Raw genomic sequence first — 27343 nt, forward strand, 5'->3', positions numbered from 1 at the left:
TCAGTTTCTAATTCTTATACAACAAACATAATTTAAAACAATGCATCTTTATTAAACAATTATCTGATATTTAATGCCAAACAAGCATTTGGTTTTACGATTGTATTTCTTTTTGCATTTTTTTAAAGAAAGCAACTTGTTAAATACTTATTTAACGTCTATGTTATATTGGCATCTACGTTTTACAAGCGATACAAAACTTTGAATTTTTCGAAAAACTAAGGATTTTCTTGTCCCAGGAATAGATTACCTTAGCCGTATTTGGCACAACTTTTTGGAATTTTGGATCCTCTATGCTCTTCAACTTTGTATTGTTTGGGTTTATAACCATTTTGATATGAGCGTCACTGATGAGTCTTATGTAGACGAAACGCGCGTCTGGCGTACTAAATTATAATCCTGGTACTTTTGATAACTATTTATACCACTGGGTCGATGCCACTGCTGGTGGACGTTTCGTCCCCGAGGGTATCACCAGCCCAGTAGTCAGCACTTCGGTGTTGACATGAATATCAATAATGTGATCATTTTTATAAATTTACTGATACAAAACTTTGAATTTTTCGAAAAACTAAGGATTTTCTTGTCCCAGGAATAGATTACCTTAGCCGTATTTGGCACAACTTTTTGGAATTTTGGATCCTCTATGCTCTTCAACTTTGTATTGTTTGGCTTTATAACTATTTTGATATGAGCGTCACTGATGAGTCTTATGTAGACGAAACGCGCGTCTGGCGTACTAAATTATAATCCTGGTACTTTTGATAACTATTAATGTGGTATTTACATTGTGTCATAAGATTTTGATAATTATTTGTACAGTGAATGTTTACGTGTTTTAGTTTAATAAGCTTTTTGATAAATGTAAGCCTTCTGTGTTGATATAAGCCAAGAGCCTGCAGTTGTTCATGATACCTATTTATTATAAGCTTAAATCCTAACTAGCTTACTATCTGTTGATACTTTACGTTGACTTTCAATGACATTACAACACTTAATCCCTGCGCTGTGTTTTAATTGGTATTAGTCTCTGATGCGTGACTTTTTTTTATTGTTAAATATTTTTGACTTTTTACTAGCTTTCAGTTATAGTTTCGTTTGTTCTTGTAATAATTATACGTTTCTCGTTATTACAATAGATAAGACCGTTGGTTATCCTGTTTGATATGTTCTTCAACTTTGTACTTATTTGGCTTTATAACTATTTTGATATGAGCGTCACTGATGAGTCTTATGTAGACGAAACGCGCGTCTGGCGTACTAAATTATAATCCTGGTACCTTTGATAACTATTTACACCACTTGGTCGATCCCACTGCTTATGGACATTTCGTGCCCCAGGGTATCACCAGCCCAGTAGTCAGCACTTCTGTGTCGACATGAATATCAATTATGTGTTCATTTTTATAAATTTTCTGTTTGCAAAACTTAGAATTTTTCGAAAAACTAAGGATTTTCTTATCCCAGAAAAAGACAACTTTAGCCGTATTTGGCACAACCTCTTTGAATTTTGGATCCTCAATGCTCTTAAGGTAGCAATACACAGTTAGAAGTTTAGTTTCGCATTATGGCCCCTGTGAATTTTTTAAATATGAAAGTTTTTTGTACAATAAAATTGATTTTTAGATAATTGAAGAATAATATAGCCTTCTTAGTGGGTTTATATGAACATTAAGATTGTTTTTAACATGTTTTATAGGCCATTTATATGATTGACAGTCCGTATTTTCCTATCCGTACCGTTCATAGGTCCATACATTATTGTAGTGTTTATTAACAAAAATTTTGCGCTCGATCTTTTCAATTCAATTTTATGGAAAAACGAGCAGATAAGCATATGATTTTTTTGGGACCACTTGATAGATATAAACCTATGGATTCAGGAAAGGTATTACTGTAATTGATTGACATTTTCCTTTAGACCAAATTTTGGAGACTTTTGTGACATGTTCACCCCCCTTTTTTGCTATATTTTGTATCTAAGAAATGCAGATTGTTGCCATGGTTACACCCAAGAGGGATTATATTTCACCCTTATGACCATTAGAAATCAAATCTATGGAAGATTATCTTTCTATAAGTATATACATGCATAACACACATATAAAGCCTTCTTTGTTAGACAGGAGGGGAAAGGGGGTGTTTAAAAATTATGAGTGTCAATTTTGAGTTTTTTCCTAACTGTGTATTGCTAACTAAACTTTGTACTTGTTTGGCTCTATAACTATTTTGATATGAGCGTCACTGATTAGTCTTATGTAGACGAAACGTGCGTCTGGCGTACTAAATTATAATCCTGGTACCTTTGATAACTATTTACACTAGACACTGTAGTTCCTTCAAAGCTTAAAGTTTGGTGTGAGTAAGGCTCCATGTTGAATCATTACCTTGACTTTAATTTTATAAGTTTGTATATGTTGTGACTTAGATGGACTTGTCTTGGTAGCACTCACATCACATCTTTAAAAAAGCTTATTTGAAGGCTATAAACACTTTGAAAAGACATAACATTGGTATTATTCTAAAACTACCATTAATGGTCATATGTGTATTGTTAAAAATTTCTATCTATCTTGATTCAATTTTTAGAAATAATACAAAAACTAAACAAAAATTACTCAAACATCTTTAAAGGCAATAATTCCTAAAGGTTGTAATTTGTTATTACAGCTGTTTAAAAAAACGACGCCTCTTTTGGAAATATATGATATTTATTGATAGTTGGTTTTGTTAACGTACTGGCTCTCAGATATGCTATCTATGTATCTTCTCACAAAGACATACCTTTGAGATGTCAACAGTATTATAAGGTTACTTTAATTTTTAAAACTTTTCATATAAAAAAGTGGTGCAGTTTAGCTGTGAAAGGAATACATGGATTTTGAATTTTTTTGCAAAAGTTAATTTGCTAAGGTAAAACATATGTGATACATGTTGGCTTTAAAATATACTGGGCTGAAGCAATAAGTAATTGTTTATAGAAGACCAACCACGTTATAATTGTAAATTAGATCATTTAAAAAGTTAAAAACACAAAAATACTGAACACAGTGCAAAATTCAAAAAGGAAAGTCCCAAATCAAATGACAAAATCAAAAGTTCAAACACATCAAACGAATAGATGACCACTGTCATATTCCTGACTTGGTACAGGCATTTTCTTATGTAAAAAATGGTGGATTGAACCTGGTTTTATAGCTAGCTAAACCTCTCACTTGTATGACAGTCGCATCAACTGTCATTATATTGTCAACGATGTGTGAACAAAACAAACAGACCTAATAGGTGAAAATGTCAAAAATAGGGGTACAGCAGTCAACATTGTGTTATCATCTTAATCACTATAAAACAACAAATGTAACGAAGAAGCACACAAAAGCATACATCAACTTAAACATCCTCATTTTGCTTATATTATACGATTTAATTTATCTATGTAAAATCCACCCATAAAGGATGGAAGGTTTTAAAATCTTTAAGTGTGTCAAAATTCTGTATTTCCTGTTAAAGAATTTTTTTCAATTCAGACGTATTTAGAAACATTTGGATAATTGGCGTAGCTTGCCGTTCACACTTTCTACCTCTTCGTAACGAGTACAAATACATGTTATATTTTTCTACGATATACAAACTATGCTTTAGCCGACAATTTATTATTTACGCTTAATTTTCAATAAAATCGACAATATTCTAACGGGGACCGCAAAATAAACTGCATCGTAAACAATGATTTTATTGGATCCTTTCGCTTCCAAAAGAAACAGGACACAGGAAATCTATGCGTATACTCTTTTGTATCTACATGTAACGGTCTATTGTAAGATACCAAGTCGGCTGCAGGACACAGGTCCTTCTTTCAGCACTACAAAACACATTTGCTTCAGCCGAAAAAGCACAGTTAGGTTTGATTTAATGTCATATACATTTGGTTTTAAAAAGATGTTGATCAAATATTCTTAATTTATAATACGGTATATACATTTTCGGTTTGTTAAAACGGTTTCTTACGTCTATACTTTCGTGGACCATCGGACTTTAGCGTATGCAGGCATCGCTCTTTAGCGCATACCATCTCTCTTCGTGGTGACCATCGTACGTTAGCGTCCCCATCGCACTTTAGAGACCTACCCATATATTCAAATACGTTTTCATCTGTTGACCTACACTTTTGTTTTCAAATCATTTAATGTTCATTAAATGTAAATGTGACACACGAAAATGTGTCATATTGACACAATTCCATTCTCATCATATTACATTTTCATGATAAATAAAGGTTAAGAACGTCAAAACAGTACACTTTACTTTTCAATTAAATGCATGTATTGGTATCTTATGTTTACATGACCATAGATGAGTTAAATGAAAGATAAAACTAAAATAAATGAAACACTTCTCAGGAACCATTTAAAAGGTTTTCAATCCTGGATGTGAATTAAACCTTATGCAAACCTTAGTGGCAGCTTCCCTCATAAACTGCTTTGCAGAGTCTTCCCATACTGCAGGTACTGTGAGGACATAAAATACATCATTCTCATCGATACCTTTAATTATATCTGATAAACGATCCATCAGGAACTTAATTACATAATGAAACACTGTCAAAGCCTCCATTTCTTTATCGCACGCATCTTTTATCTTGATGTCTCTTGTGATTCTCTGCGAAAAAAATAAAAATTGGTTTTAGCAAACGAATGAAGATACACTCATGTCTATGCTCATATTTAAAAAAACACAAATGGATATATTATGGATGTCAAGAAGTACTTCAAAAATTGAGTATTGCTCGGCGAAACAGATTAACAAATATCAAGATAAAACCAATTACATAGTTTCATGTAATACCTTGGTCTCCTTCTCTTCAGACAATGAACGTTTTTGGGAACTCATTTAGTTAAATGATATATAGATCTGCATGCTTTGTATTATCTAGTCCCAAATAATATGGTAAAAATATTAGTATCAAAAGGAAATATTTTTTTTGTTCCTATTTTGTGAATAAATTCTAAGCAAGTCTTCTAATTTCTAAGTGCGTATCGTTATGTAAATAAAGGCAACAGTAGTATACCGCTTTTCGAAGGTCATACATAGATAAGAGAAAACAGATCCTGGTTACAAACTAAACTGTAAATACAACTATAAGAAGAAGAAAAAAAGGAAACAACTGAAGTTCAACAAAAACTAAAACGACAATGCAACACACAGAGAAATGAACTATAAGATATAATTATGTTTTGTGGCATTCCCTCAATGATGTTACATTTTTCCATCTTGTCAAAAAGTGTCTGAATAATTCTATTTGTCTTTCATTTTGTTTAGTTATTGATGAATAGTCAATAAACACGGGTTCACTGTTGTCCGGTTCTAAATGTGGATAAGATAACGATCTTATTCTTCCACCACATCAGAGGTGCGATGGAGTAAGTGGTTCACTTTCGTTGATATTTGTTGAGGTGTATGTTAGTGGTCTGTCGTTCATTGCACTTTCTACTTCCGTAACGATAGTGTACAAGGTTTAAAAATCGATCAATGCTTTTCCAAGGACTTTATAACGTAGTTTTTGTTACTGCACTATTAGTCTCTCCCAAAATCCACCATACCAGGAGGCACGATTCTGAATAAATCTCTACTGTACACCTAATCTGCGATTTTACTTTGTACATTTTGCGATTTAATTATTTGTTTGATTTCTTTTAAAGCTGCAACAAAGGTCAGCGCATTGTCCGTTATAACAACTTTCGGTATAGACTTGCGACTTGTGAAACGACAAAAAGATTGCATAAAACATTCTGCTGATAAATCCGGTAAAACCTCTAAATGTACTCCTCTTGTTGACGCAGATGTAAATAAGCACACATATGCTTTTGCTATATTTTTGTATTCATCCCTTACATGGAATGCTCCTGTAAAGTCAATACTGGTGGCAGTAAATGGCGGTGCATCTTGAAGGCGTCCTTTGGGTAAAGGTGGCGGATCCAGAGCCTTATACAAAGTTCAATGTACTTTAAGACATGAAGTACATTTACGTAAAATCTTATTAGTAAATTGACGAAAACACGGTATCCAAAGGTTTTGACGTATATGCGATATGGTACTACTAGTTCCTGAGTGTAGTAAATTGTCGTGTGCATCTCGTACTATCAACGTTGTTAGCTTTGTGTTTGCTGGTAACAAAATGTAAAATTTGGCGGAATCGGGTATCGGTGTATTCTTTGTTCTTCCTTTACCACGGATAATGATGTTCTGATCCATAAATAGATTCAACTGACGAATCCGTGATACATACTTTGTACGATCACCTTTTACTAGCGTGTCGTATTCCTAAGGGTAGTTTAATGTTTGGCATGACTTATCCAAAATTGTGCTGACTTCTGTATTTCCTTCACATTACTAGGACCAACTGTTCTGTCTTCATTTGATAATTAACAGTTTTGAATAAAGCGTATACATAGGCCGTCGTTCGTAATAGTTTCTTGTATGATGAAAATCTGTCAATTTTAACAAAATCGTGAATTCCTGTCGTTCTATTCTCAAGTGTTGGTTGCTGGACATCAATGTTATCAGTCAATATAGATAGTACCGAGTTATCTTCAATCGTATTAACCGGGCGTTTTATTGTATCTATTATCCATGACGGACCATGCCTCCATAGCATGCTTTCTGTGTATTGTGTCGCCGTTATTCCATGTGTAAGTATATCTGCTGGATTTTGATATGGGACAATACCCCTAATGCACCTTGAAATGAGGAACACAAAAGTCACGTGTAAACAAAAAATCTCTGTGTAGTGATATTTGACACATTTCTATGATAAACAAATGACTGAGCTGAAGCATTAGTGTTAATTTAGAAAATAAGGGAACACAGAATAAATGTGTAAAAACCATGGAGCTATGAAATGTGTTCAAAGTATTAAAATTTCAAAGAACTTATTGTGTTAAAATTGGGATTTTTTACCATGAGGAGCGACATCGCAAAAGAATACTCGGGGTTTGCTAAATTACGGAAAAATGAATCACACTTCGTACCCCGAAAATTTAACCACATATGTAAAAATGTCTCAGCTTCGAAACAAGCCATCATACATATACAAGTTTACGATATGGGCTGAGCAACAGAAGAAAACGTTACCATTACGGCCTATGGAGAAACAATTGCGCATATTGCCCCATCTGTCGGACAGTATCTATAGGGTCTTGTTAACTCGTTAATTTCAGCTACCCTATTTGCAATAAATCGTTTAAGTGTTTTTTTCGACATCAGCCAATTCAATATTATTTGACTGTCAGACCATAATTCTACGTTGCTAATGTTGGTAAACGTGGATAAAATGTGTTGTGTAAGTCTCGCGCCAATTACAGCTGCCATTAACTCTAACTGCGGTAGTGTTAAACTTTTAACTGGAGCGACTCTGGTTTTCGCCATAATCAATTTAGATTCATTCCCGTTGCAAACATAGGCCACGGAACCGTAAGCTTTCAAGCTGGCATCAGAAAATACTTGCAGTGTTAATGATGTGGTTTCGTTTTGTGTACCGGTAAAATAACGTCTCGAAAAAGCAGTCTTGATACTCTTTTGAATATTTGTTGCGATGTCAATCCATGTTTCGCATAACTTTGTAGGTAAGATCTCATCCCCTTTGTAGGTTCGCGCAAAAGTTCCTGGAGAAATAATTTTGCTCTCATTGTGATTGAACTCAAGAGGCCTAATGGGTCATATATTTTCGACGATTGCTTCAATATCTCCCGTTGAGTTATATCTGTTTCCGATGTCAATTGAGTTACATGTTGTGCGAAATAAAGTTCGTCTTTTTGTACATCCCAACGCATTCTTAGCGCTTTCGGTTTGGTGTCCTAGTCAAGTATTTTATCAGCGAATGCTATTGTCCGTAAAAGCTGACTGTTCCATGTCTATGATCGAAGATTAAATCAACATTTTGTCATTAATTCTCTGGCTTCTTTGTAATATTGTACAGCTATGTTCTCGTAAGTTACGCTCGATATAATATTATCAACATAAATGTCCTGTTCAATCAGTCACTATTCTTTCCTTGAGTCTACACATGCTTGAGTAATGTCGCGCTCAGAATAAAGGGAAAGCATGTAGCGCCAAAAAGAACAGACTTAAACGATATGTCACCGATTTACTGTTTATGTTTTCTGCATCAGACATCCACAAAAATCTGTCATGTTCGTGTAAACCTGTAAGAATGCCTTTTCGATACCAGTTGAAATTGCGATGGCGTTTAATTGGAAATGCGATAATAGTTTTGTCAAGTCATTAAAAACGGGTGGTGTATTCATCAAACAATCGTTTAAGCTCGGGTACAGATCAGATTAGCTTAAACAATATTTTATTACAGATCAGATCTACAACTACAATCGTAAACAATACGAATTGGTGCGGTATATAATGTACTGTCTTGCCGTTACATTCCTCATCATCATTTTTTCAATGAATGTTTAAGCTCTTGGTTCTTTATACTATCGTCATACGTTTTCAACAGACCTGGTTCCCTGCCTAACCTTCTAATTACAGATTCGGTTCTTCGTTTTGCAATACTAAAATTTGTCGGAAGTTGATCATGTTCTCGTTTCCATGGTAATTTTGCGATACATTGTCCGCCTTGCAAAAATGACATTCATTTGACAAACACTAAATTAAATATAAATGATAAATGTTTCCTTATATTTTTATGCTTTCTTTTACATATGTTAGACAACAAAAAGAAAGAGAGTTTTGATCCTTTTGATCCTTTTGAAAATGTTTAAATTTAAAGTTAGAATTATTTTAAATACCTTTGATTCATTGGATGTTTTACTCTCCTTTATTCCCGTATATTTTTATTTTTGTTCTGATTGTTCATGAGTAAGTACAGAATCTAACTAAAAATTTGAAGATCCGAAAATGTTTTAATTTAAAGTTAGAATTATTTTCAATACCTTTGATTCATTGGGTGTTTTACTCTCCTTTATTCCCGTATATTTTTATGTTTGTTCTGATTGTTCATGAGTAAGTACAGAATATAACTAAAAATTTGAAGATCCCGTTACAAAAATACATTTCTTATCTAGGTCTGTCACTGCAAATTTTTTCACATGATATACAATTTATAACATTGCGATCGGTTATATTATTTAACCATTCACGATCTTTTTCCCAGGATTTTTTATATTTACGTTTCCTTTTATCATTTTCATATACTTTATTCCGATCTTCCTTTTGAATGTCACTTATCTTAAAACATTTTGTCCGATGTTCAACTCCTTCCGAAAATTTCAACATTTTGTGTTGTTGTGAAGACGCCAACTCGAGATATTAATCAACTGGATTGTAAAACTAAGTATCCCCCAGCTCCGTGTCATTGATGGTGAAGGTAATTAATTTTGTAAATGAACAGTGATTATTGCGACGCAGTGATTTTTATCGACAAATTTCTAGTAGTCCGCCGGACCACCAGCTGGCATAATATATTGGTCCGACGCAAATTCTACTGGTCTCCGGACCAGTGCCAATTTCGACCCCTGGGGATGAGTGTCATATGCTATATCTTTCCATCCAAGACAAAATCTATTAAAGTAATCAATCATAGGTTCAACGCTGAAAAGTAAGCTATAAATGAAAAGAAAAAAAAATAAGTTTAGATCCAACGCCGCAATTTTTGAAAAGCATGTCAAAGTTCACGTCCTTGTTGCACATACACATGGATAACATTATAAATGATTTAATTAAGGTTGGCAAATGTCGGAGTCCGATAAAAATATACAAAAATTCAATATCTCCATCAGAAAGAAAAAAAGCAACTTTGAAAAGACTAAAACAAAATGAAATTACAACTGATTAATTTATTACCTTCAAAACAAAGGAAACCGTTTGAAAAAGAAAAAAGTCCATAATACGGAAATATGTCAAAAATCAATATATATATATAACTTTTGTTAACATTGTCAGATAAGAATATAAAAAAATGTCTTTTACAGTTTAAATGAAACATGATTGATGATATAGGTTTGATGCATGTTCTGTACTAGTCAAATTCTAAATATGAAAATGTAACTTAGTAATCTACAGTAAATATCTCATTATGGAAAACCGATCTTTCTGAAAGATGTTTGTTTAAAAAAATAAGGAGATGTGGTATGCTTGCCAGCGGACAACTATCCACTTAAGTTCTAACGAAGTGGATGTAAGCAATGATAGGCAACCGTAATAAATTCAACAATGAGAAGAACCCATATCGTAAAATCGGCTATAAATTTTCCCGATTTATGCTTATACGTTGTTGTTTCTTAAAGACAAATTAACATTAGAAAATATTTTTTGTAATTCGAGATCACGATAAAACATTACCGTTTTACCGAGATCTCGATAAAAAATATATCGTTATCTCGATAAAACGAAATTGTTATATCGAGATCTCGGATTATTAAATCGTTACGAGATCTCGGATTATTATATTGTTATCTCGGTTTAATATATCGTTATCTCGAGAAAACGAAACTGTTATATCGAGATCTCGGATTATTATATCGTTATCTCGATTTATTTTATCGTTATTTCGATAAAACAAAACTGTTATATCGAGATCTCGGATTATTATATCGTTATCTCGATTTATTAAAACGAGATGTCGGATTATTAAATCGTAATCTCTGTTAAATATATCGAGATCTCGATTAAAATATATCGTTATCTCGATAAAACGAATCTGTATTTCTGAAATTCGTCATTTTGATGTTATCTAACAAATATTCAAATTAATATCAGAAACAAAAATTCAAAGCACTCTTTAAAAAATTTAACGTAATTCATTCATTTATTTAGTTTCGGAGAATAAACTAGTGGATTTCCATAACTATTATTAAGATACTCAACGTTATCTTTTTTTATTTTCACGTTACCTTTGCTGTTCTTCATCCCATATATATAGATATAACATGTCCATTGTGCCGCAATGACCATAAGGGGTTACGGAGGACCTAAATGCCAAAATACGCGTGAAAATTATGAAAATAGCCAATTCTAAATAATGAAATGGATCTTTTGAATAATGGAATGGACTGCTGCGACCCTTTAGCCCCTAATTACATACATACCTTATACCTCATTCGAAAACTTATTTATATAGAACAAAAGACATATAGTCAATATGTTCCGCAACGCATATTAGAGGAGTAACACAGACCCTTCGGCCCCTTCATACACTACTTGAAAGCTTATAGAAAGAGAGATAAAATGGTATATTAATAAGCTTTCGAGGTATAATGTATATTTGGAATTAGGAGCTGAAGGGTCACAACAGTCCATTCCATTTTTCAAAATATCCATTCCATTATTCAAAATAAGCTATTCCTTAAGTTTCACGCGTATTTTGGCCTTTAGGTCCGCCGTTACCCCTCTAATGGTCATTGCGGCACAATGGACATGTTATATCTATAAATATGGGATGCAGAACAGCAAAGGTATCGTGAAAATAAAAATAGATAGAGTTGAGTATTTTAATATTTATATATATGTTTTGGTATTCAGGTCGTCCATACATTAAACCAAGGAATTTCATATAAAAATAGTTAGGGAAATCCACTCGTTTATTCTCCGAAACTAAAAAAATACGAATCAAGTTAAAAATTTTAAAAAGTGCTTTGAATTTTTGTTTCTGATATTAATTTGAATAATTGTAAGATAACATTAATGTAACGAATTCAGAAACACAGATTCGTTTTATCGAGATAACGATATATTTTTATCGAGATGTCGATATATTTAACCGAGATAACGATATAATAATTCGAGATATCGATATAACAGTTTTGTTTTATTTAAATAACGATATAATAAATCGAGATAACGATATAATAATCCGAGATCTCAGTTTCGTTTTCTCGAGATAACGATATATTTTTTATCAAGATCTCGATATATTAAACCGAAATAACGATTTAATAATACGAGATTTCGATATAACAGTTTCGTTTTCTCGAGATAACGATATATTAAACCGAGATAACAATATAATAATCCGAGATCTCGATATAATAATCCGAGATCTCGATATAATAATCCGAGATCTCGATATAATAAATCGAGATAATGATATAATAAATCGAGATAACGATTTTCTAATCTGAGATCTCGATATAACAATTTCGTTTTATCGAGATAACGATATATTTTTTATCGAGATCTCGGTAAAACGGTAATGTAGATAACAATATAATAATCCGAGATCTCGATATAACAATTTCGTTTTATCGAGATAACGATATATTTTTTATCGAGATCTCGGTAAAACGGTAATGTTTTATCGTGATCTCGAATTAAAAAAAATATTTTCTAATGTTTTGTGTGTCCCCTTACGGCTTCCGTATTTTAATCATACAAAAAGGTACAATATAAAAAAAAAATTAAAACCGTGAAATTTTAGTGAGCCCAAAAGATATTTGACACATTCTAAATGTTTCCCTGTTTAACGAACAAAAAATTCAAGGATCCTTTTTTTTTAACTGTCTTCACGAAAGTTGCTGGCCTCATGAATATGAACACGGACCGTTATCAACGGCTAGTTTTACATTAATTAGTTTGTCTTATGGGTAATTGTGGTCTTCACTGTTTCGTTGCTGTCTTGTGGACGAATACCTAAAATCTCCGTTTCATCATCGATCATATTAATGGATTAGAACGGCTAATTCAAACACACCTTTCGTTAATCTGAGCAGTGAAAGAAAACTTTATATCACAAACTATGAATGTGTATACAAAAAGTGAAAAAACTAAGCAAAATTGTGAATCCAACAATGCATGATAAAATGTGTTGTATTTCAGTAAATAACACGTGTTTTCGGTTGATTGTAAACTTCGTCTTCTTCTTCTTCTTCTTCTTCGGAAGTCCACCCTATTTGCAGGGTCGCCGCATTACAAATATCCTAGTTTTAGATAATTTTTTAAATATGCGTAGTTATTTATGAAATATTAAAAATTTGTTAGGTTTAAATATGTAAATTAGTTTTAATAAAACAAAAATAATAAGGATAAAAGGTAAAAACTTGTATTTACACTGTACAGATCATACTGCCATAAGCTTAAAACTCTGATTACATTTAAAATGCAAAAAATGAATAAAACTTAAAATTAATAAGTTTAAAAAAGTTAAAAAATAAAAATATGTGTTAAGATTTATTTATATCAGTGATGATAACGAGTTAACATCAAACGAGGTTCTTCATTAGACGTTTCATTAAAATTTTTAAAAAAAAAACTCATTAATACATGTTCATTTATTTTAACATGTATTATTATTTATGTCAAAAATAGAACATTGAGGGTCATTTTAGATGTAACTCATCACCTAGCAACAGGATTAATTCTCTATTTTAATGGAGTATTTAAGGTTGGAATGGCAACAAAAATATCATTAATAACCATGATGATATGTTATTATTTATACCCATTCTCATGACCGATACTAGCAGGAATTTTAGATGATGGGATGTTCATCAGCAAGGAGTCAATTACATTTGTATATTATCCTCAATGAATTTCTGTACTCTTGCGGTTAATATGCAGAGTATAAATGTTATATATTCTACATTGGCTAGAGGTATAGAGGGAGGGTTCAGATCTCATAAACATGTTTAACCCCGCCGCATTTTTGCGCCTGTCCCAAGTCAGGAGCCTCTTGCCTTTGTTAGTCTTGTATTATTTTAATTTTAGTTTCTTGTGTACAGTTTGGAAATAAGAATGGCGTTCATTATCACTGAACTAGTATATATTTGTTTAGGGGCCAGCTGAAGGACGCCTCCGGGTGCGGGAATTTCTCGCTACATTGAAGACCTGTTGGTGACCTTCTGCTGTTGTTTTTTCTATGGCCGGGTTGTTGTCTCTTTGACACATTCCCCATTTCCATTTTCAATTTTAAATATATTTCACTGTAATTCTGCTTTCTTGGTATGTAATGCATATACCCAGTCTTTATAGATCTTTCTATAGCTACTAATTGAGATTTTGGTATCCGACGGTTGGTGGAACTGTCAATTAATAATTGGAGTAGTTTTTCAGATTCAATGATGTAGTCGTAGTTGATCTGATTATCAATCATCAAATGTTTGAGTCTGATATGGTGATTTTTTCTGACCGGGTTAAGGCTTTTGCAGTTCACAAGAAAAGGTTTATAGTCTTCTGTTTCTATCATACATAGTTTGCACTCTGCAGATTTTTTTAAATCAAAGCGGTTGTTTATACTTTGAGTTTTATACGTTCCAGTATTCTAGATTTAATTATGCCTTTAGCAACATCTCTCTTGTTGTCTCTGACACTGCTCCAACAATTATTAAGACTTCGGAAATTTCATTTTCTTATTTCCATATGATTTAATGTTGATTTTGTTTCAGCTATCTCAGACCATTTTGTTTTCCATGTTGAATCTATCATATTATGGGTCAATCTTTTCCAGTTTTTCATTGGATTCAGAAGAGGGCAATCCATATGACTTGAGAATATTATCCACTTTGATATACCAGCTGTTGGAGTTCTCATCTTTTGTCGCTAATTGTCTGATTCCTGTTTTGTACTCAATTGAATTTGTATCTTTTGAAATTCTAAGGAATAGAGAAATCATTGCCTTGTCAATGAGTTGTTCAATGGATTCTGATCCAAGCAAAATATATATTGCAAAGTCTGCAGTTCGTTGTGGTAGAGATAGCAGATGTTTAAATGTCTTTTTCTGGAAATTCTCCAATTTCAAAATATCAGTCTTAGTAAAATCAAGAATTTCAAAGCCATATAGCATTCTTGGTATTACAAATGTTCTCCACAGTCAATTTCAAATCAACGGATTTACTCCATTTATTTCATGCAAGCCTGCTCCCTTGAGAGAATACATATTAGGTCTAGCAGTGGATATTTTGTTGACTACATTTGGGGTATTTCGGTATTGTCTTTCAATACCCAGATGCTTTATGGTCTGTTGAAAAAAAGTTCAAGGTTTGATTCTTTGTTCTTTTTGTTGATCAATAATATTTCGGTCTTTTTACTATTAATTTTAACCCTATCATTTTTTGTACAGCTTTCAATGATACGGAGTTGAGTTGAAGCATCCTGTTCAGAAGTTGCACATAGCATAATATCGTCTTTACACGTTGGACTACCCAAGTAATTGGTTCCGATCTTTAATCCAATATTTGTTGCTTTAAGTGTATCTAGGATATTCTTAGTGTATGCTTTATAGAAGTTGGCAGATAAAATACCTCCTTGCTTTACTCCTTACTCGTTTGTGAAAGCTTGCGAGATACATCCTTGAGATTTTACTTGGGTTGATGTATTTTTATACAACTCTCTTATCAGTATCCAGGTAGGACCTGTAATTCCTTGGTGATAAAGTTTCCAAAATAGATGTATGTGATCTACCACATCGAAAGCTATTTCTGCATCTAGGGTGATTAAAATTATTTTTTCATTATTATCCTTTGCTTCATTTATTGCTTCAGTGATTATAAGAGCAATGTTTGTTGATGCAGCACCTTTTGTAAAACCTTTCTGTAGTCTATTTTGTTGCTTATTCAAGGTACCATCAATTCTAGCTCGTAAACAGAGTTCTAGGACTTAGCATATGATAGAGATGACAGTTATTTCTCTATAATTCGATTAAGGCCAAGTTTGGATGGAACTCGAGTTCTGAATCTAGTTCCATATGAAAGGTAAATAATTTTGAAGAGTAAGGACTTTAGATTACCGGAAGTACAGGGCCCCTACTCTGAATATGTTTACATTCAAATTTGATTGGATCGACGTCATAACATCCGGGATATCGAGTCGATCTCTAGTAACCCTGCCACAACCCAGGGCTCATTGAGTTCTAATGGCAGGAAAGCAATATCCAATCATAACAGGTGTTATATATGACCAGGTCAATCCCATTTACTCTAGATATCCATCCGAACTTGGCCGGAATTGTTGGATCCTTGTCTTTTTTATGAACTGGAGTTCCCTTTTTTATAGCAGCAGGTACATGTTTTGTGTAGAAATTGAGTTTTCATTAACATAAAGAATAGTTCATTGTCTCTATCAGATGCATTCATAATTTCTTCATGTCGCTGATTTCTTTTGTCAGCACTTTGTTGTCTTTGTATTGATCTTACTAACCGTTTAGAATCAAGCCTGTGTATGCTATAGATGTTATCTTTAGAAGGAGGCGATCCTGCTTTTTTCCAGAGGAAAAATGCCTTTTTGGATTTACTGACGGCATTGGCAAGTTTTGGTGACCATCTTATCTTTTTCCTTCTATCAAATTTTGATTTTCTTCGAGGATAGCATGTACCCAAAGCGTTATTTAAACCAGTAAGTAATTGTGTAGCTTGGTCAATTCCATATGGTGTTTTAATGTTAAGGTATTTTCTATCCTTTAGTACTTCCTGAACTTTAAGAGCATATTCACTTTTTTCCAGTTAATTTTGGTACGGATAACTTCTCTGTGCTGTTTCTGACTGGCACTTAGTTCTATACAGAGATCGGCAGACACAGGATAATGGTCAGAGGTGTTGTGACCTTCACGTAGGATTTAAACCTGAATAAGTTCTTTTAATCGTATATTGTTCTCTGTTAAAATGGATAGTTGATTATTAGGATTCCTAGAAGGTTTGCCCTTGTAAAATTTCCCATCAAAGTGCGGTAATTTGACTAGTTTAGGTAATCTGTGGTTTTGACTGCAATTTGATACCAAAGAAAAGCCTTGGTTGTACAAATTGTGCAAGTCACGATGGGTATTTTACATGGAGCGGAAATTATCAAAATTGGTTGGCTGTACATTAGATTTTGTGTGGTATGATGGTAGAAAACTATTTGCCTTTGGATCTAAAGACGTTGTTGCGACATTTTGAGAAAGTGAATCAGAATGTCATCTTTTTCTAATTTTTGAAGCTTGGACTCTAAATTAAACATATACTCATCAGACTCTTGAATTTCCTCTGCTACATCCTCCCCCGACGTCAAATCCAGTATCTTTTCATTCAAATCCACAATAGTCCTCTGTTTCTGTTCAATTGCATCCGATATTAATTTCATATCGTCTTTGTCTAAGTCCGAATTCTTTTCTATCTCAACAAATTTCTTTATTAACTTTATAACTTGCCCTCTGTGTCCTCTGCGTACTGCTTTTAACTTTGATTCCACTGTTTACGACTGTGACGGCACCAAAATGTCGGGAATACGTGAATTAAGTAAGAAAACGTTGCATGTTCTAATATGTGTAATCAATCTATAGAAGCCCAAGTATACAAGTAGCACGTCACAAATTCTTACGTAACAATATAAGAAATAGGTGACGTATACTTGGGCTTCTATAGATTGCACATGCAATAAATAAATGCCAAAATAATAAGCATCTGATGTGCATATTAAATGTCAGGGTTATAATATAAATGTTTTCAGCATATTATAAGCCAAGATAAAGAAGGATGAAAGTCACTCATTATCATCTACGGTAGGTTGGTCAAGTGTATTGTGCTTCTCTTGGATTATTGAGAAAATGGGAGTTAATTTGCTATACAAGTACGTGATGTATCTTGTAATTTATAGCCATTATAGATAGCTGTTAAACATGTTAAAACATGAAAAAGTATCATCCCCAAGGTAGCTTCGGTGTTCGACGATTGATTTTTCTTAACTTTCCGTTAATGACTGGGTCAATGTCCGTTCTTGTATTTCAATATGCAAATTTGGGATCACGGACCGTTTTTTTTTAATACATTGAAAGTATCTTAATCTTATATTGGTTATAGAGGGGAAACCTTTGTTTTCTATATTGATGAAATATTAATCTCCAGGATTGTTTTTCATAAATACACATACTTCTGAAATATCAAATACAAATAGGGGTCATTTGCCTTACTTTCTTGAGAAATTCAAAATACACAAATTGACCCATTAATTCAGTTTATATTATCTGTCCCTGATTTTAAAAGGGTTTTTTTCATAAAAAAAAATGTATATACCCTTTTTGACTCATAATATGTTATAGTTTTATAGTTATATTTCAAGTCATATATATGTTACAGGCATTTTCTAAATTTAGGCTTTTTGTAAAATTTTAGGCATTCTCTACGACCGAGTTCAATTGAAACATAAAAACAATTGAACGCTTTGAACACCAGAACAGTTTTATTAATTATAATTATTACTGAATTAAACAAGAAGGGTTTAAATAATCAAGAATAAATTTTACAAAATCATTTCAATAAACTCAACAACTATTTATCATTTCTCAATGTTTGTATGACAGAGCTGTTACACAATATTTGTCCTGAACTTTTATAAATACATAATTGTTTGACGTAAAATATGGTCTTAGCACTTCAACCTTATTTGGAGGCCATCACATTTATTTTTCGTTACAATTATTGACAAAACGTTCGACAGCATTATGTTTCGCAATAAGAAATTGTCAATTGACGCCTTGTGGAGTTATTGCTCTTTATGGTCATTTATAAAAAAAAAATAAAAAATTTAGGTAGTCTTTTGCAAAAATAAATTTAAACCTAGCCACAATTTGCAATAGTCTATCTTGATGGAAAAATGTATCTGATGACACTAACAACCACATCTTTGCATCACATCAGAACACAGACTTGTATGGCAAAACCCATAGTGTAGAGGGGAATTTGTTTCGATGTGGGTGTAAAAAATTAAAATTCTTATTATTTCTGAATGGAAATATTAAATATTGCCACCATGTTAGTAAAATTCAATGCTTTCTTCACGTTTAGATGGAATTTTCTGTCCCTATCCAAAATACCTTCATTTCAATTGCAAACAGCCGTTGAAATTTCTGTCATTTTTACTGGTCAATCCCCTACAGAAATAACCCATATGAATTCTAAAGTATTCAAGTCCAAAAAATGCATGACATATTTGCAACTGAAATCAAACAAAAAACAATCAGTCAATCAAAAAAAAATCTTTTTCCCTGCTTCATATGTTTATTTCAATTATCTGATTTGAATTTAAAATTTCTAAAAATTCTATTGTAGATTTTGTGCTATTGACAGAACAATTGATTCTTTTGAAAATTTGACAAAATAATCACAAATTCACTACTGTTATCTGAAATACAGAGTGAGTACATACTTTATGTAGTTTCACTAATAAGTACACATCATATGACATATAAACCTTCCCAGCTGTTTTTTTTTTTATAATAAATTAATTTTACCAAACCATTTGGTATTTTCGTTTGTCCACTTTTGTCAATGATAACCTTATTATATAAATTGCCTGAAAGTGAACAGGCATTTTGTGGAATTTTGCTTCAAAATTTCAGTCATTTACAAAATGACTAGGTATTTTTAGTCATTTTTTATAGTGCCGGTTAATGTTAGGCATTTCATAAATTGCCTGTAAATTCAAACCGCGCTGAAGAACGTCCATTATTCACTTTTCATTATTCAAAATTCAATAATGAATAATTAAATAGTCCACTATTCACCATTTAAAGTAAAGTAATGAATAATGAATAATGAAATAGTTTATGTTTCATTATTCAAGTTGAAGCGGTGAAAAGTGAAAAAAAAACAATTGACTGTGACACTATAGCTATATCCCGTATTTCTAAATTCGTCTTTTTGGTGTTATATAATAAATATTCAAAATCATATCAGAAAAAAACAAACACTCTTTAGATTTTAATTTGATTTATTTATCTGGGTCCTAGTTTCGGAGGATAAACCAGTGGGTTTTCCTACCTTTCTTTAACAGAAATTCATTGGTTCAATGTATGGACAACCTGAATACCAAAACATATATATCAGAATTGAAATACTCTACGAGGTATTTTTTTTAATTTTTCACTGGACCTAATTGATCTTAATGCCAAAATACGCGTGAAAAAATATCCAATATTGAATAAGGAAATGGATATTTTGAATAAGGAATGGATTGCTGCGACCCTTTAGTCCCTAATTATAGATATACCTTATACATCATTCGAAAGCTTGCACGAGAGGGACAAAAGGTATATAGTCAATATGTTCCGCAACGGATATTAGAGGAGTAACGAAGGACCTAAATATCGAAATAAGCTTGAACATTAAGAAATAGCTTATTTTGAATAATGGAATGGACTGTTGCAACCCGTCAGCCCGTAATCAAGGCAAAATCTATACACCAAATTAAAGCTTATTGATAGAGCAATGTATTGAGTATAGACGATTTGTACCGTAATGACCATTAGAGGGGTTACGGAGGACCTAAATGTCAAAATACGCGTGAAAATTAAGAAATAGCCAATTTTGAATAATGAAATGGATATTTTGAATAATGGACTGGAATGCTGCGACCCTTTAGTCCCTAATAATAGATATACATTATACCTCATTCGAAAGCCTATTAAGAGAGGAACAAACGGTATATAGTCAATATGTTCCACAACGCATATTAGAGAAGTAACGAAGGACCTAAATATCGAAATACGCTTGAAAATTAAGAAATTTTTGAATACTTAGTTATGAAATAGATATTTTGAATAATGAAATGGACTGCTGCGACCAGCTCATTTCAAAGGTGTTGTCCGAGGCTATTCGCCACTTAAATATTTTTTCTGGGATCTGGGCCCGTCTGGCCACCACAGAGGTTTAAAGTCGCCCATTTACGTTTTAGTTTTCCATTCCAACCAAACATTCGGCACTTTTCGGCATAACCCTACGGCAAAGATCCGAACCAGACCTAGCTCATTTCAAAGGTGTTAACCGAGGCTATTCGCCACTTAAATTTACTTTGGCACCCGGGCCCGTCTAACCACCACAGAGGTTCAAAGTTGCCTATTTATGTATTTTCCATTCCAACCACACATTCGGTACTATTCGACATAGCCCTACGGCAAAGTTCCGAACCGGACCTAGCTCATTTCAAAGGCATTGACATAGGATATTTCCCACTTGAATATATGTGTGGGTTCCGGGCCCGTCTGGCTACCACTGATGTTCAAAGTTGCTGCCCATTTACGTTTTTTTTTTTCCATTCCAACCACACATTCGATACTTTTCGGCATATCACTACTGCAAAGTTTAACTGGACCTAGCTCATTTCACAGGTATTGACCCAGGCTATTTCCCACTTAAATTGTTTTTTGGGATCCGGGCCTGTCTTGCCACCAGAGGTTCAAAGGTTCCCATGAACGCAATTTTCCTTATTAACCACACATTTAGTGCACCTCGGCATATCCCTACGGCAAAAATCCGAACCTGACCTAGCTCATTTCAATGGTATTGACATCGGCATTTAACCACTTAAATACTTTTTGGGGATCCGGGCCCGTCTGGCCACCACAGAGGTGCAAAGTTGCCCATTGTCGTATTTTCCATTCAAACCACACTTTCACTTCTTTTCGAAATATCCCTACAAAAAAAATTCCGAAGCAGACCTAGCTCATGTCAGAGGTATTGACATAGACTCTTTCCCTCTTAAAATATTTTTCTGGAATCCGGGCCGTCTGGCCACCACAGAGGTTCAAAGTTGCCCTATAATCACGTTTGTATCTTCATCCGTTTGGTATTAATTTCATATATTACATTCTTATAATATCGTCGAATTTTGGACATTGAAAGACCATCTTTATTAAGCGGTTTCCGGTTGGTTTCCACTATACATATTTTTTTTGTGGGGGTGGGGGGGGCTTTCAATAAATATTTATATTTATATTTCTAAATGTTTCTGGAGTGATTGGTTATTGTTTTTGTTTTATATATCACTCCAGAAACATTTAATTTATTAAATTACATCTTTGATGAATATTTGATGTCATTTTTTGATAAAATTCTATATAACAAAAAGACAAATATTCAACTTATATAAGGGTTTATATTCGAGGACAACGAGAATTTACGACAGCTTGAAGGGGTCATACAACGATTTCAGGCGTATCTTTTCACTCCTGTCAACTATGAAAATCATGCTTTTGATGTTATCAAATATTTCATTTTTTTATGATTTTTAACAAAATTTGAGTATTGAACCGATTGCTAGCAGCAGCAAGGTTGAATATCAAATATCGAATATCGAAAAACGAACCGGCTGCTTACTTCACATTTTTATTTTAAACGGAATAAAAGGTTTTTAAAATCAGAATAGGCATTAAAATTGTCGAATTCCGCTATTAAGTTATAACTAAGATTTAAGGATTTTTGGAACGTTGGAGTCTCATGCCGTTTTTTTGTTTTTAAGACATATCATCACAATTGGCTGCTGGATAAAAGTGTCTGCTATTTTGATTGGCTGCTAAGGCCCTGGTCACAACGAACCCACGACACATCTATGCAGCTCCAAGACATGAACTTTTGTCAAATCGAGGGTCATCGGTGATCGTCGTACGACAGACGCACGATATTTTGAGTGTCGTGGCGCTGTGGTGTGTCGTGGGACAAAATTGGACATGCATCTTTTTTGCTCTACGATTTTTTTGTCGTACCACTGTCTTGTGGCTGTCGTGCGAATGTCTTACATGTACCACAGTCGTGGGACTGTCGTGCGATAAACACATTGTCGTGGTGCCGAGAAATTTAGGTGAGGCACATGTGGGCAGTATGAGAAACTTGCACTAACTTAACAAAGAGGAACACAATGCTTATAACTTCCTCGTAGTGGACACTGATATGTAATGTTAGTTGTAGTGTTCTTTTTTGGAAATGACACCACAAAATGAGATTTGTCACTCAGTCTGGTTAGTACTTATGTGAGATAGCAATATATATAAACTTTACCAACCTTTTTCCTTGCATTCTTACAAATAAAGCATACTGTTTGTGTAATATATGTGCATAAATAAGTAATCAGTATTTTTTATTGATTTGATATCCAGTAGTTGAATGGTTAAAGATACTTATTTTCTTTTTGCTGTATGGCAACAACCTGCATGTATTTTCTTAAAAATATTGCAAACATGTCACATATTTCCCCAAAATTTGAGCCAAAGAAGAATTTCAATCCCATGAAGTGATACCTTTTCTGAAACTGTTTACAACTTTACATATATCTATCAAGAGACCAAGAGTGCATTTCTTTCTAGTAAACGTTGTGTGGCATTTGTTATAGCTTGTTTAACGTTACAGTAGTAGAAAGAAATGCATCGTTTAATCAGAGTTTGCTGACCCTGTTTGAACTGTCAAAAACGCATGCAAATTTTGCTGTTATTTGAACTTATTACGCGGGGAATTAGCCTCCGTTGAAGATGTTATAGACACAGAGGACATCGCTCCTCTATGCATATTTAATTTTATTGACAGTGTTTCATTTTAATCAGATGAATGTATGAAGATAGTGATGATAAAGCCGTTTTAAAAAAAAGTATTGTCCAAAATTACTCAAATTTAGGTATTACCCTCCTTTCTTTCATAGCTGTTATTTTATGAAAGAAAGGATGATAATACCTAAATTTGAGTAAATTTAGACAATATTTTGAGTTATGACAAGCAAGAACACGTTTAGATAATTGATTTAATGTTAAAGTTAGAATAGGCAGGATATTCTTCCCTTCCAGAACACCTGAGTTTATACCAGGTTTTTGTTGGGTTATATGTTGCTTAGTTTTTAGTTTTCTATGTTATGTGGACTGCTGTTTGTCTTCCCGTCAGTTTTCGTTTTTTTCTATGACTGTGTCGGTTTGTTTTCGACCTTTAAGTTTGATTCTTCCTATGGTGTCTTTTGCCTCTCTTTTAAAATGTTGCCTCTTCTTGTAAAAGTTAAGACACGTACTGTACATGGGTGAATTTTTGTACAGTTATATATGATGTTGCCAATATATTTTTGCGGAGGCAGAGTTATGAGAGTTAACCAGATCTGCACACACTTTAAGAGAATCGTGTATCAGTCATGTGTTCTCGTGTATGGGCGAGTAGAGATCAAAGAGTGGTCGAATGTGGTCGCGAAGATATCGGGTATTGGTCGAGTTGGTCTGCGATAAGATAAATATAGAAGTCGCAGTGATCTGGAAGCGATTGGACATTGGTCGAATTAATCTGGAAATGATCGGACATTAGTCGAGCAAAGGTCGAAATGATCGAGTACTGATCGGTAAAATTTGTGTATTCCGACCAAACTCGATCTCTTCGCGACCCTTTCCCGATGAATTCGACCGCTACTCGACAAATTCTCGATCTCTTCTCGAGTGACTTGCTTCTTGGTCCTTACTCGATTGTTTTTGACGTGTCAAAAACTCTCGGGTAGAAAGTCAGATCAATGACGAGTAAGGTAGACTATCCCGAACATCCTTGTCGATTGAGCCAGACCAGTCTCCCGATCACGTAATTTGTCTTGATCGGGGTTGATCGAGTTGGTCTGATCGGCAGTGTGAACCTAGCTTAACACATGCATCCCATGACATGAAAACCTAAACACATAGCCCAAAACAAGTCACGATTGTCGAACGACTGTCTCACGACTGACTTGCGACAAACCAACGACAGTACAATTACATTTTTTTTTCTGTCGTGTTCCCATCGTTTAATCATCGTGAACATGTTGTAGCTGAATTGACCACTCGAAATATTATTTTGACATTTTGCACGAAAGTGCCACGACAACTGTTTGATAGATCTTCAACGACAAAAAAATCGATCGTACGATCCGTTGTGACCGGGGCTTAAAAGTGGCTGCCAGCTTGAGTCTAGTCTCTATCAATAAGCTTTAATTTAGTGTATACTTTTTACCTTAATTAGGAGCTGACGGGTTGCAGCAGTCCGTTCCATTATTGAAAATAAGCTATTTCTCAATGTTCACGCGTATTTCGATATTTAAGTCCATAGGTACTCCTCTAATGTGCGTTGCGAAACATATTGACTATATAATTAGTTTTCGAATAAGGTATAAAGTATATCTGTAATTAGGGGCTGAAGGGTCACAGAAGGCTTTTTCATTATTCAAAATATCCATTTCATTATTCAAAATTGGCTATTTCTCAATTTTCACGCGTATTTTGACATTTAGGTCCTCCGTTACCCCTCTTAATGTCATATCGTTTATACCCAGTTTATTCCTCTATCAATAAGCTTTTATTTGGTGTAAAAATTTGCCTGGATTAGGTGCTGACGGGCTGCAGTAGTCCATTCCATTGTTCAAAATAAGCTATTTCTTAATGTTCAAGCCTATATCGATATTTAGGTCCTTCTAGGCGAGTGACTTTAACCATGAAATTAAATTTTTAATGCACCTACCTAACACACCGCTAAATATATATCATTTGAAAGCTACAAATCTGTACTATCTGTTTTGCCCGGTCGTAAAAAAATCGTACGGTGCAATTTCCGTCAAATCAAGATCAAAGGCCAATGACGAATAAGGGCATATTGTCTAAGCTTTCAGCTTGATTGCATAATAGGACTTTTACATACTTAATTCACATATGAAAACAATTTAAACTTTTAGCAGAGAGATTAACAGTCATTAATCAAATGCATTTTTATATATTTAAAGCGTGTTTTTGATAGACAGCACATGTTTCCTGAAATTCGAGTAAAAGTTAATAAAAAGTGCAAAAACACAATTTTTTCTTTGTTCGTTGTACAGGACATTTGAATAAAAGTGATGGTTTGAACATGGTTTTAAACCAGAGTTCAAATGCAAAGTTGGAATCATCCCTTTGAAAATTTTATGGACGCCAGTACGAGTTGGTTTACAATTATAAAATATTTGTTTCACCAGATGAAGACTGATAAATTCCAATCGACGTTATCAAAATACCGTCATATCTTCCTTGAATGACACCTACCCACTAAGGCTTTGCACCGAGTTAGGAATTAAATGAGCCACAAGACGGGTGTCACATGTGGAACATGATCTACTTACCTGTTAGGAGTCCCTGAATTCACCCCAAATATTTTTGGGGTTTTTTTGTTACCCAATCTGTAGTTTTATATGTTGTGTTTTGTATACTGTTGCTTTGTCGTGTTCGTTTTTTTGGTCGTTTTGTCAGTTTGTTTTCAATTATGAGTTTGATGGCCCTTTGACATATTTCGTCACTATTCAAGTAGTCAAAGGTTTTTAAATTGTAGATCATTGTAGCTAAATGTATCATAATAACGATTTTGTTCTATATATACATCACCGTGAGCAAATTAAGTTATTTTCGAGAATATTTGTCTTATTGCGTTATTCTTATTCACTTTACTTTCAGGCGATTTTTTGGCCGATTTTCATTACTGCAAGTTAATGTCTTTAAAGTAAATTAATACCAAAAAGGACAATCAACATCTTAAAGCATGAATCAGATAAATTTAATTAAAACCATGAACAAAATAAAATTAAAGTCTAAGAGACGAACAACAGTTCACAATATACAGCACACCATGAAAACGATCACTGCCTAAAACAGCGAATGATCTTATGAGATCAGGAAGGGTATTCAAGTTTTTCATTTTTTTATTTCACAACTGCTTATAGTGTTTTACATACACAATGACCTGCATTTGTAATTTAAAAGTTTATGTTGAAAATACTCAAAGTATCTTTTATTCAAATAATTAAAGCGATTAAACTTCTAAACACACTTAATATTACTAACACGATTTTAGACTAAATAAGAAGCAGCAGCATTATATTTTGTTCGTTTACATCCCGCTTTAGACAACCAAGTGTTTCTAAGCAAGGTTGCTTTTTTCAATGTTACCTACGATTTAGTAGCAAAGTCATGTTTGCATCTAAACACGATTTCAAAAAGTTAATACGTTTGACTTCGTAAAAAACAAATTTTTACCTCAATTAGCTCGTAAATTGAAATACCCCTATTTTTATTATGGAAAATCATTCTCCTCCCTGATATTGACAATAAGCGATGTGCTATCTTAACATAGAATAACAAAAAGATCGCTATTTGCAGATGGCAGATTTTTGGGCAACTGCAAACACTTCAATAGAAGGCTGTTCTATGAACAATAATTAATAATTGCATCTTAAAATTCAAAACAAATATTCCCTGGCCTAAGACATATACATTTATCAATTTTTTAGCATACAAATATCGATTCCCTAAGATATATTTTGCTTTTGGAACAATTTTTCATTTTTTTAAGATTTGCGATAAATATCAATTTTCGGGAAATATTGCGCATCTAACCTCTATTTTTTTGTTTGATTTGGAAATAATGTATCATGTTCCATTACATTCATATGATCTTTTGAAAAAATTTATGGTACAAGAATTAGAAAATTGCTTTTTGTTTAGTAATCGCAACAATTGGAATGTTTATTCATGACCTTTGACCTTGATTTAACAGAAAATGCACCGTACGATTTTTTTACGACCGGGCGAAACAGAAAGTACAGATTTTTAGCTTTCGAATGATATATATTACAGCCGTGTGTTAGGTGG

General features: G+C 33.4%; 1 protein-coding gene across 1 annotated transcript in view; it reads right to left on the reverse strand.

The window, feature by feature from the left end:
* LOC143042950 (uncharacterized) overlaps positions 1-27343 on the reverse strand; it is a 91534-nt gene that overhangs the window by 23695 nt on the left and 40496 nt on the right. The window contains exon 4 of the mRNA XM_076215454.1: positions 4453-4659. Within this exon, the coding sequence (XP_076071569.1) occupies positions 4453-4659 (207 nt within the window). The remainder of the gene's footprint in view (positions 1-4452; positions 4660-27343) is intronic.

The sequence above is a fragment of the Mytilus galloprovincialis genome, chromosome 8 (assembly GCF_965363235.1).
Source record: "Mytilus galloprovincialis chromosome 8, xbMytGall1.hap1.1, whole genome shotgun sequence".
Taxonomy (NCBI): domain Eukaryota; kingdom Metazoa; phylum Mollusca; class Bivalvia; order Mytilida; family Mytilidae; genus Mytilus; species Mytilus galloprovincialis.